The sequence below is a fragment of the Anser cygnoides genome, chromosome 16, assembly GCF_040182565.1.
Source record: "Anser cygnoides isolate HZ-2024a breed goose chromosome 16, Taihu_goose_T2T_genome, whole genome shotgun sequence".
Taxonomy (NCBI): domain Eukaryota; kingdom Metazoa; phylum Chordata; class Aves; order Anseriformes; family Anatidae; genus Anser; species Anser cygnoides.
The window spans coordinates 8,368,447-8,380,990 of NC_089888.1; the positions used below are offsets into that span (position 1 = coordinate 8,368,447).

Genomic DNA, 12,544 nt, shown 5'->3' on the forward strand with positions numbered 1-12,544 from the left:
GTTCTTGTTGGACAGAAGATGGTTCTGAGGTTTTCATGGAATGCTTGTTGGTGCTGAACCATAGGTAATCAATTTAAAGAATCACTTGTGTACGTGTTAGTTTCTAGAAAGGAAAGGTATTTGTGCTACTCTGCTGGACAAACTTTGTTCTCTCAAAAAGGCAGCTCTCTCCTGAGCATGACCTTCAGAGTATGGTCAATTCATACACTTGTTTAGAGTACCCAACGAACTGTGACTTGTTTGCTTGTCTTTTCTATTAGCATCTCTTTAAAGAGCATTCAAGTGAGATCCTTTAAGAGAAAGAAATACCTGACTTTCCTATTTGGGAAATTTTGGTGGAGCAAATACGGTTTTTGAAGATATAATTGTGAATAGGGACAATGTTACTTTTAAGCATTAATATTATTGGAAATAATATTTTTAAATCCTTACGTGCTGCTGACTTTTATATGCCAAAGATGAAACATATTTAGATTTCTTTTTTTCTTTTAACAGGAATTGGGCTACTAAAACATCATACACGTAGTCAAACTTTTATCTGAACTCCTGTGTGAAATAAATTTAAACAACAAAACCAACAAAATCACAAATTTTGTGTTACAGGACCTATATGATCTTAAACGCGTAGCATTAGCCAGCTATTACTATCTCAGTGACCGCTTTTGAAAATAGGGCGAGTATGTAATGACAGCCTTGGGCTAATTAGGAGAATGTGTGAGGGAAAAAAATTAGTTCTTCATATGTTTTATATTATTGAGACTATTTACAACTATTTACCTCCAAATAATGCATTTAAATATACAGATTTCCTTGAATTAATGTTCTCTACTATTTGCCAGCAGCACTTGAGAGAGGACTGCATGGATGCTTACAAGAGTTGCTTAAGGGAGCATTTGGTCTTGGGTTTTGATTATCTGTGCTCTCTTCCCATCTTCCCCTTCTCCAGGATTTTAAGCAGTTTGAACCTAATGACTTTTATTTGAAAAACACTACATGGGAAGATGTAGGATTGTGGGACCCATCGCTTACAAAAAATCAGGTTGGTAATGGTTTATGTTGACAAATCCAGTTCTGAAGATGGTTCATATTAAAGGGCATTTTGCAATTATGCCAAGAGTTTTTCCTGTGGTTTTACCCATTGGTCAGTTGCCTTCACTTTAAGGGACAGCAAAACCCTTTTTTTTCTTTTTAGTTTTTTTTAGAAGCAATGATCTCAGTCTTTATTTTAGTAAGTATTGATAGCCAAATATTGAAGAAATGATTGGTGAAGAAATCTTATCCTTTGACAACTGGATGCTAATAGGCCATCTGTGTTCAAGCTTAGTACAAATTCACCTTCCTTCCAGTCAAAAGATCAACAATCTTGTATTTTCTGTTTAATTTTGTTACCTTTTTCTTAAATCTGTTTTCATCATTTCAGAAAAACTTTAAATGAACCTATCTAACAGCATCTCTCTCCACTGTTGTTGTAGTTGTTTGCCACATCTGAGGATTCTCATAATCTGACTGAGGTTTGGTTTAGACATACGCAGTTCTACACAGTGAATGAAATGACACTAGAAGTCTTAGTTTTTAGATGCTTGAGTCAGTAATAAAGGAGATCTGAATTGAGCTGGAAGTAGGAGGGAATGATACTATTACAGTTATTTGATTTTCCTGGTTTAACACATAGTGTATTAAGGTATGGATTGCAATAGCCTCTACCAATGGTGCAATATAGAGTAATGCCAGCATTTACAGAACAGTGAGAAGGTGAGAAATCTCTATAAAATAAGCCCTTTCTTCAGCATCTTGAAGACCGGGTATTGTTTGTTACAGGAAATGGGAAACCATATTATGATGGATTTCTAGTGGTGGTGTTGGTCTAAAAATAGCCATTTATTACTGTGTTCCATAAAATACACTGATGTTGTGCTTTTTTTCTACTTAATTCCAGAATAAGAACCTTAATATAAAAGGAGACAGTGTTTTAGTTTTTGTATCTCGTCTCCAGCCTACCAGATGTGAGGCTTCAGAAGGTGGACAGAAGCATATATTCCTACTTACACAAAGGAAGCCTACAGCTCTAGCTACTTTAAATCATCTGTGTGTAACATGTTTGACACACATGACGAATGTTTGTAACTATGTGAATTTCATATCTTAACTCATCTGAAATGTCAGATTGCTTGTGGCTATCTCTGAGGCCAGTGCAGTTTTAGTTCCTGTTACAACAGATGACAAGAACTGCATCAGCAACGTGTTAAATATAACAAAGATTGAGGGAGCAGGGAAAGTAGGCAAGTATGGAACTTTCAAATATCCCTTTTTTTCCTTCCCCCCCATCCAAGATTGTTTTAGAGTTCAGGATTGTGCTTTGATCAGAAGGAAAAGGTATGGTTGCTGTAAGGGCTTGTGTGGCCTTAGTACATAACTTAGCTTAACTCTATTTGTGCACCAAAAATAAGTTTTGAAGAGAGTGTTTCATCTTACAGTTTGTAGTAGATAAAGACACTGAACTAGCTAATGTTTTATATCTCTTACATCTATGAATGTTTAGCAGATTTTGATGGGAAGTAACTCAGGTCTTCTTGATACTGTCTCATTCTACTCCAATAATTGTGCTTTCCTTTTCCCCCCAAAAACCGAGATCGTGGTGAACTTGTTCATGCTCAGCTGCAGGGAATGCAGCTTCTGTTGACTGGAGGAGAAAGATGTTTATCATCTAGCCTTGCATGCTGAGTTTATGGTTAAACTCTTGAGGAACTTTTAAACTGGCACTTACCACCTCATGTATGTTCAGATGATGAACTTGGCCTCATCTCTAGGCCCAAAATTGCAGGGAATAAATCTAAATGTTTGAGGTGATTGCAGTAGGTTGTGAGACTATAGTTGTTTAGAGAAATTCACAGAAATTCTGTTTCTAAAAACTGCTTTTCCATATTCAGTTTCTGCTTTGTTTGTTTTAAGGACTATCGGACAAAGCCCTTTTGCTGCAGTGCATGTCCATTTTCCTCGAAGTTCTTTTCAGCATACAAAAGCCACTTCCGGAATGTTCATAGTGAAGACTTTGAAAATCGGATTCTCCTTAATTGTCCTTACTGTACTTTCAATGCGGACAAAAAGACTTTGGAAACGCACATTAAAATATTTCATGCTCCAAATGCCAATACACCGAGTGGAGGCATCAGCACTTTTAAAGATAAAAACAAACATGATAGCCTTAAACCTAAGCAGGCTGACAGTGTAGAACAAGCTGTTTATTACTGTAAGAAGTGCACTTACCGAGATCCTCTGTATGAAATAGTTAGAAAGCACATTTACAGGGAACATTTTCAGCACGTAGCTGCTCCTTACGTAGCAAAGGGAGGTGAAAAGTCGCTCAATGGTGCAGTTCCATTAAGTTCCAGTACCCGGGAGGAGGGTAGTATTCACTGCAAACGATGCCTTTTTATGCCGAAATCATACGAAGCTTTAGTACAGCATGTTATCGAAGACCACGAACGTATAGGATATCAGGTAACTGCAATGATAGGTCACACTAACGTAGTGGTTCCAAGATCGAAACCTTTGATGCTAATAGCTCCAAAACCACAGGATAAAAAGCCTATGGGACTCCCTCAGAGGATGGGTCCCCTTTCCCCTGGAAGTGTTCGATCTCTGTCATCCCAACAGATGATGAACAGACTCACTATACCAAAGCCTACGTTAAATTCTGCAGGAGTGAATATGATGTCAAATGTTCACCTACAGCAAAACAATTACGGAGTCAAATCAGTACCGCCAAGTTACGTTGGTCAGCCAGGGGGGAGGCTAAACTTAAGTGGTAATGCACCAGTTTCTCTTTCACAGCAGTCTCAAACAATGAAACAGTTTTCAAGTGGCAATGGAAGGCCTTACACTCTTGGAGGGGAACAGAGATCACAGGCCTCAGCAAGATACTCTCTTCAGTCTGCCAATTCATCCTCCCTTTCTTCAGCTCAGTTGAAACAAACATCATTATCTCAGTCACAGGCAGCTTCAAGAGTATTAGGTCAGTCTGGCTCAAAATCTCCTGTAGCTGCTACAGGTCCTTCTACTGTCAATACATCATCCACACAAAAGTGGAAAATCTGTACAATCTGTAATGAGCTGTTTCCTGAAAACGTGTATAGTGTCCACTTTGAAAAGGAGCACAAGGCTGAAAAGGTGCCTGCAGTAGCTAACTATATAATGAAAATACACAATTTCACTAGCAAATGTCTATACTGTAATCGCTATTTACCCACTGATACATTGCTTAATCATATGCTAATACATGGTCTGTCTTGTCCGTATTGCCGGTCGACCTTCAATGATGTTGAAAAGATGGCTGCTCATATGCGAATGGTTCACGTTGATGAAGAAATGGGACCTAAGACTGATTCCACTCTGACATTTGATTTGACACTGCAGCAGGGCAGTCACACAAACATACATCTACTTGTAACCACCTACAACTTGAGAGATGCTCCTGCTGAATCTGTAGCTTACCATGCTCAGAATACTCCCCCTGTTCCTCCCAAACCACAGCCGAAAATCCAGGAGAAGTCTGACATACCTGTAAAAAGTTCCCCACAAGCAGCAGTTCCCTACAAAAAAGATGTAGGGAAAACTCTCTGTCCTCTGTGCTTTTCAATCCTAAAAGGACCCATCTCTGATGCACTTGCACATCATTTACGAGAGAGGCATCAAGTTATTCAGACAGTTCATCCAGTTGAGAAAAAGCTAACCTACAAATGCATCCATTGCCTTGGTGTATATACCAGTAACATGACTGCCTCAACTATAACGCTGCACCTTGTTCACTGCAGAGGTGTTGGGAAGACTCAAAATGGCCAGGACAAAGGTACTTCGTCATCTCGGCTAAGCCAGTCTCCAGCTGTAGCACCTGTAAAACGTACTTACGAACACATGGAATTCTCCCTAATGAAGAGAAGGAAAATGGATGATGACGACTCCCCCTCTGCCTTTGAGGAGAAGCCTGAAGAACCTGTAGTTCTAGCATTGGACCCCAAGGGTCATGAAGATGATTCCTACGAAGCCAGGAAAACATTTCTCACAAAGTATTTTAATAAGCAACCATATCCCACTAGGAGAGAGATTGAAAAGCTGGCTGCCAGTTTGTGGCTCTGGAAGTCTGATATCGCGTCTCACTTTAGCAACAAAAGGAAGAAATGTGTTAGAGATTGTGAAAAATATAAACCTGGTGTGTTGCTTGGTTTCAACATGAAAGAACTAAACAAAGTTAAACATGAAATGGATTTTGATGCTGAATGGCTGTTTGAAAATCACGATGAAAAGAATTCCAGAGTCAATGTTAGTAAGACTGTTGACAAAAAAATAAACATAGAAAAAGACAATGAAAGTTCCTCAGACAGCTATGAGAATATAGAAGAGGAATACAATGAAAGCGGCAGTCCATTTGGTCCGCATATTTCTGACATTGGTGGGAAAGCCTCTTCTGATAGCACAGTGGAGAACCCAGACGACAGCATATCCAAGGAAATCATTGAAGAAAATACTTTACAGTCTCCAGAGAAGTCTGATCAAAAACAAGAGGAAAGCTCTAAATACGAAGAAATTTCTGCTGAAGAGCCAACAAAACTGGTGGGTGATGTTTCAGATAGTGAAGGTGATCAGGATGAGCAAGATGATGCTGTTGAATGGAAAGATGGAGCTTCGCAGTCTGAAAGTGGGCCTGGTTCTCAGCAGGTTTCAGATTTTGAAGATAATACATCAGAAGTAAAACCAGAAGCGTGGACAGATGAATCCTCCCAAAGCGAAGACGCTGGTAGCAGTAAACCGACTGTTGAGACAAAAGAGGGTGGCTCTGAAAGTGATGAAGAACAGTCAAAGTGGAAGAATCGTTCCTATGGAAAAGTAGAAGAGTTTTGGTCTAAGGACCAGTCGCAATGGAAAAACGCATCAGAGATTGAGGAGAGCTTGTCAAATCAGCAGATGGAATGGCAGAATAGCACAATTGACAGTGAGGACGGAGATCAGTTTGACAGCGTGACTGACGGGGTAGCAGAACCGATTCACAGCAGCTTAACTGGTGTGGAGCTGAGTAGCCAGCAAGCATAAGCTGCTTGATGCAGAAGTGTCAGTAATAGCCACTCTACAACTGTCTAAACACTTTCATTTCAGTATGACTGCTAAGCGTAAATTCTAACTGGTACTGCCTTTCAAGTGCTAGGTCATGGTGTGTGGTGTTTGAGGCCGCTGTTACTCCAGTGGTTATGTAAGGATGTTGTTGGCTAATCTTGCTTGAGAATACCTGCTGGGACGAGCACAGTAACTTAATGTGAAAACAGATAAGCTGGTGGCTCCAGAATGCACACAGAGAAAAGCAGAGGTTTGTTTTATCTGCATTTTCAACATTTATTTCACTCTTGTACATGTTCAGTTGTATGTCTTTTTAAACATTACCCTTTTTCACATGGTAGTGTAGGGCCAACATACAAACTACCAGTTCAACGTGTATAGTAGACTATGGGGAAATTGATTTTTTCATGTATCATTCTGAATAGTTGAAATGTATATTTGTACAGTCTTTTAGACCTATTCAAGTGAAGCTTATGAAATTGTTCTTGTGTACCCATCATAGATTTGTTTCTCTTTTTTAGTGTTGCCCTGCTGTGTAATAAATGCTGTATCTAGTTTACCTAGCAAAAGCTTGAAACTGCTATAGTATGAATTTTGACAAACTTAGTTTTTGCACATAACCTTGTACAATCTCAAAAACAGAGGCCAGCAACGTAAAATATATCTGGACTCTATTGTATTATAGAATTTTCTTGTTCTGAATATCCTTGACATTACAACTGATGATAAACGTATTTCAGAGCCATTTTCTGAAATCTTTTAAGCTAAAAAAGAAAAATCACATGCAAGAAACAAGTTTGCAGCTACTAATTTTGACACCTTTTAGATCTGTATAAAAGTGTATTGTGTTGAAGCAGCACACCGAAACAAAAGTGCTGTGTTTTGGATATTTAGTTTTATCTTTAGTTAACACCAACAAGGTGTTGTATTCATTTATACCATCTAATATATGACACACTGTTGTAGTATGTATAATTTTGTGATCTTTATTTCCCTTTGTATTCTTCATTTAAGCATCTAAATAAATTGCTGTATTGTGCTTAATGTAAATATTTGCTTTATTACATGCAAGTGCCACATGCCTGTTTGGTAAATCCCACAGTGCTGCTTTTTTTTTTCCCCTCGTCCAAAAAGTGCTCCACAGCTCTGCAGGAGCATGTATGTATAGTATTTTCTTACTGGATAGACTGATCTCTTCAAGGACATTGAAAAATCCCACAAAACTAACTTTGTCTGAATTTGTCTTTAGCATTCTAGAACACTACTTTATAAATAAAGTTATAGTGGTTGTAATTCTGCATCCTTGAGAAACAGTCTATGAATTACTTGCATTTTTCATCCCTTCATATACTAATGAAGATCACTTTCACATATTAAAAAGTTACCTAGAACCATGTCTCCCTGTGAAGCACTGTGCATTCAGGGTGCGTGATAGGGAAGGTATTTGAATACTTACTATTTAAACACAAAGGAACATGCCTTGCAAGCTACAGCCTTTTTTTGTTTGGATTTGAAGAAAAAGTAATTTGAATACTTAAAAACATAAAAATCAGTTAAAGATTTATTAGTGGTTTGGTCATTTTGGCATTCTGGCAAGTGTGCAATACAAAACAGCTACATACCCAAAACTTTACTGAGATAATCAGTTACAGAAGGGAATTTAATTGTGTTGAGAACAAAGCTATTGTTAAGCAGCGCAATGAGCCTGATTTAGGCATATGTCTAATAAAATAACAAAATACTTTCTTAACAATAATTAAGTTTACCTGTGAAATTTTCATGAATGTTATAAAGGAGGAAATAGTTTTGTTCAGCATTTTAAATAGTACAGCTGTTTCACAGAGATTTTTAGAAATGTATACATTCCTATAGCAATTTTGGGTAAGTATAAACTGTACTTTCCACTACTATAACAAACAAGCCACTGTATAAGCCAAATACCAAAATATTTGTATGTTCTCCCGTTCTGCAACTAACTTGTGCTGCTGACATTCTTTGGAAAGAGTATTCCTTTTTTGTTGTTTATGTCTGAAAACAGTTACCTTTAGGTGAAGATGATTTAGCTTTGCTTTTGGATCTTTCTTACCCCTTCACAGAAGGCTTTCATACTGCATTTTTAACTGAGAGGTGTGGATGTTGGACTGGGTCCTACTGATACACTAAAGTGTTAAGATAAGTTTTAGGAACAATACAGGAAAAATGTTTTTGATGTTTACATCAGCAGATGAGCTCCTGGAGCTTCTCTGCCTTAAGAGAAAACAAGAGCCTCAACTCTCGTTTTGTTAGCAGGCTTTATAATCTATTTTATTGAAAATAACTTTTCAGTAAGTCAGATGAGACTTTACTATTTAACATCTATTCTTTATAGATGTCAGTTAGGTGGTATTTCTTTTCCAGCAACACCACCTCTTTGAAGTCCCAGAAAAGGCTGTTCCCTGATAAGAATACTTGTTTGTGTTCCTGTTTCACAAGGGACTGTCTGAATACATGACATTTCAGAATTTGTTGTGTGTCATTTCACCTAGGCTTTAAGAGGTTAAATAAAACTAAAGAAAACAAACACACAAAAACTCTTAAGTGGTAGTACTGCAACCTTTATCTGTTAAGTAAAAATCACTTTATGACTCTGCATCATATTTGTCTCAGTATCCGTCAAAGTTACTTCATATTGGTGAAGTTTACAGTTAAGGCCAAATTTCCAAAGTCTGAGCTCCTGGTTGTAGCCAGTGAATAGTGAGACTGAAATATGAAGTCATTAGAAGTGTTTTATTTGTCAGAAAATGCCATTGATAAGAAATACAATTTTATGTAGTGATGGAAGGTCTTGCATAAAAATGGTACTTAGCAGAAGTGTTAAGGATAGGGGTTGTTTCAGTTTTAGATTAGACTTAGAGTATTTCAAACAAGTTACTTTAAAAATCTTAGTATTGGTCTAGGCAAGAATTCCTTTCTAGATTTGAGGCAAACCACACATTTTATTTTTGAGGAAGTCAAAAAGCAGAAGAGGAACAGCCCAATAAAACTAGAGAAACCTTAAATCCAGTTTGTGTAATTTCACATTACGGCACTATTATAGTTGTGTGAGGTGGAAGTTACCCAATGTTTACATACCTTACTAAAGTTCCTTAGCAGAACTCCAGCAACATGCCAGCTGTGCGTGCAGAGTAGCCAGCTCAAGCTGACCCGTTAAGTCTGCTGTCTTCAGCAGAAGACCTTGAAAGCACTAGTCTGTGTCCAGGCTTTGGCCAGCACAATACAGCAGAAAGATCATTAACTTGAGAATTTGCTAAATAATTTGCATCAGCCAGTTTACCTGAATTGAAGCAAAGTTAACTTTGTTTCCATCCTAAACATGTTATCTGAAATCTGAAGGTTTAACTGTGTGAGGAAGCAGGAGGACATTACCATACACATTGTTTCTAGACACAAGACAGCTTTGCACAACAAAATCTCTAAGTGTGGCCTGGTAATTTGACTTTTGACAAATGCCTGAGACAGGTGAGGACAGTCTGAGATCGTTAGGGGTAGCTGCATTTTTATATGACACAATCTATTTCTATGGGTTTGCAATAAGAGTAATTCTGGACCATCATTTACTGCACTGACCTGCAGCCGACACGTACTGCTTCAACAAGGACACTTTTCCCAGTTCTTTACTACACTCCTCTGCTTCCATCCCTTCCCCCTACCTCCTTGAAGCATGGTTACAGAACACAAGCTTTCATCCAACCTAAACAGTTATTTTCCAGCAGTGACAGAGAGACAGCTTTGGCTAAACTAGTTTTTCTACCAGCAGCACCATACACTAATGTCACACATGATCTCAGCATTTTCCTTCAGGTACTGTGAATTAACACTTTATCTACACTAGCATTTGTATTCAGTCAAAATCTTTTACATGATGTTCCAGAAATATGTGCATTGAAGTTGTACTTCACAAGCTCTTAATCGTACTGAACAAGTGACATTTAACACTGCCATCCTCTGTCCGGCTGAAACATTTCTGCAAGAACTTGCCAATTAATGCTTGACCCTTTGACAAGACAGAAACCTGAATATTTACCCAGTATTTTTATGCTAACTTTCTATCATTATCACCAAGAAATTAATAATTTCAAATATCCACTAATACAGCAATCCATTTTGTAGTACATGTATTACAAACACTACTAAGATAAAATAAGTTTATTTCAATTTTTCATCAGAACCAAAAAAAAAATGTCAGGAGTATGCTGTCTGTACTGTCTCTTCACTTCTGATAATAAAGCTGCTGCTATTTGGATAAATGGGTTGGTATAATTAGAGTATTTATTTTGTTACCTTCATAATTAATTTTCCTCTCTGTAATACCAGTTCATTTGTAATAATCCATTTCAATAACCTGCATTGCAGGGGCAGAGACATTGACTAGGTCTGTCTATTGCTTTATATTTTAATTCAACTTTATCTTTCATCATCAGTTCCACTAATAAATATGAAAAGGTTGAGTTCATTTATTTCTGCATCAGAAAAGCATTGGTCTCCATGGTTACTCAAAGCCATGTAGCTTTACTTTCACCATAAGGTTTTTTTTCCCCCTTTTTTTTCCTCTCCTTTTCCAGTATTTACATTGGATCCTCCATTAAAGAGCATTTATTCCTATTTCTCCAAGTTGTACTATATGCAAAGCCAATCATCTAAAATTGTTTATTTTCCAGAAGCAACCTACCATCTCAGCCAATACCCCCTTATTGTTGCCATAGTGAGATTTTCTGTGTATAAGGAAGACGAGTATCTTCTAAACTAAGTATATAACCATCTCTAGTGTTTTCTATTCAGACAAGTGAGTGGGGTATTTTTGGTTGCCCTAGACGTATTTTGCAGTCAAAAAAGCTACGGGTGGGATGTTGAACTATTCTTCTGGTGCTGGTTAAATAGAATCTTCATTACAAAATGGCACATCCAAAGGTCCATAATAACTTTGCAGAAAGTTTATTCATACCATTCAACTTACGTTACACAACAGCTTTTAAAACCCTATCCCTCATTTGAAGAAGAGTGGTGGAAGCTCTAGCCATGTGTGATTTATTGAATTTTTAAATTCTGATATTGATTTTATGCTTTCCTGTAAAACCCGAACATTTGTGAAGCTGGCAGTATTAACAAATTGTATTGATACTTTTAGCGTGCTATACTAGCACACTCTTCAACCTTCTGATCATTTTAGTTATAAAAATGTGAGGGTAAACAAAGTAAGTTTTTGTGTATTTTCTTTGCTGATTTAGTAAGCTTATAGTGCAAACTACTGTGACCAAATCTTAGAATAAGTGTCTGTATGGCCACAGTACGATTGGAAAGCTTTAACTTCCCATAGAAATACTAAACAAAGATCTGACATGTAATGGTTACTTTGTCATTAGAAAGAAGCATGAGCCATAAGAACAAACCCAGCCTTTCCTAAAAAGCTGTTGGGAGACACAAATTAGTGGTTTGGGTATTTGGTACCTACATAGTTCATAGGAAAATAGTCTTCAGTTCTGTAGAGTTTTGGCAGATCATAGGAGTGTGCCACTGATGGAGGACAACTCTGAAACAAGAACAGGACAGAAATTAATCTTATTGTTAAATAACAGGAAATAATACCTTGAGGGATTCTTCAGAGTAAGTATATGCACTGGAGCTGCATTCTGTGCACCAAATGAAGGAGAAGATGTGGATGATGAAGTGGCTTGATTAAACCTTTAGTAGCTTGCATGAATGTCAATCAAAAGAATGGAGAGCAGGTACCCTGCTGTCAACCATTACCTCACTGTACAGGTAGGTACAGGTTTTGAAATTGCTTGAATACAAAAATACTACTTAGTGTGCTCTGGCAAAAGACATGGTAGGCTCCAAATGGAAAATGACTTCATGATGAACCATGTTTGCAAACCGTATCTCGCAACATCCTTGTCCTTTAGTGTTAAAGCTAATTGTTTAAAGCTGCAATTCAAAAACAAACAAAAAGCCTTCCACTCTGTATTTTGCTTTATTTCACGAAGGATACTGTACTTCCCACCATTAGAAAGTTGTGGTTTTGTCTGTTTTTAAAATGAGTTCTCTACTTGCTCTGGCACAAGAATATGCTGGTGATTACTTTGATTTTGCACCCAGCATCCTAGAATGCATATTTAACCACAGACTGTTGTAACTACAATACTTAAATAGTACATTGAAATTTTAGCACTGGGGGAAGTTAAATTCCTCGGAAAGCTAGCTTTATTGTGTTTGTTCCTTTATGCCAAATACTTTTTTGGTTTTATTTTGGGGGGGGGGGGGGGGGCGGGGAGGAGCAGCTTTCTTTCAAAACATGTTACTCTAAAACAGGTAAGAGCATCAGGAACTGGAATGGTAAAGTTACAAATGTTTTTGTTCATTTTCTGTTCATTTAGTCTCCTGCTTTTGCAATACATATCTTGGG

At 37.6% G+C, this 12,544-nt stretch overlaps 2 protein-coding genes across 9 annotated transcripts in view; one reads left to right on the forward strand and one right to left on the reverse strand.

Annotated features, from left to right (window-relative positions):
- ADNP (activity dependent neuroprotector homeobox) overlaps positions 1-7,155 on the forward strand; it is a 31,278-nt gene extending 24,123 nt beyond the window's left edge. For all 8 annotated transcript variants that reach the window (XM_066978128.1, XM_066978134.1, XM_066978127.1 and 5 more), the window contains 2 exons: positions 947-1,039; positions 2,950-7,155. In XM_066978128.1, the coding sequence (XP_066834229.1) occupies positions 947-1,039; positions 2,950-6,084 (3,228 nt within the window). In that variant the 3' untranslated portion in view covers positions 6,085-7,155. The remainder of the gene's footprint in view (positions 1-946; positions 1,040-2,949) is intronic.
- A 3,905-nt stretch (positions 7,156-11,060) lies between these two features.
- The window catches only part of BCAS4 (breast carcinoma amplified sequence 4), a 40,612-nt gene continuing 39,128 nt past the window's right edge, over positions 11,061-12,544 (reverse strand). The window contains exon 6 of the mRNA XM_048072490.2: positions 11,061-11,671. Coding sequence (XP_047928447.1) covers positions 11,567-11,671 — 105 coding nt within the window. The 3' untranslated portion in view covers positions 11,061-11,566. The remainder of the gene's footprint in view (positions 11,672-12,544) is intronic.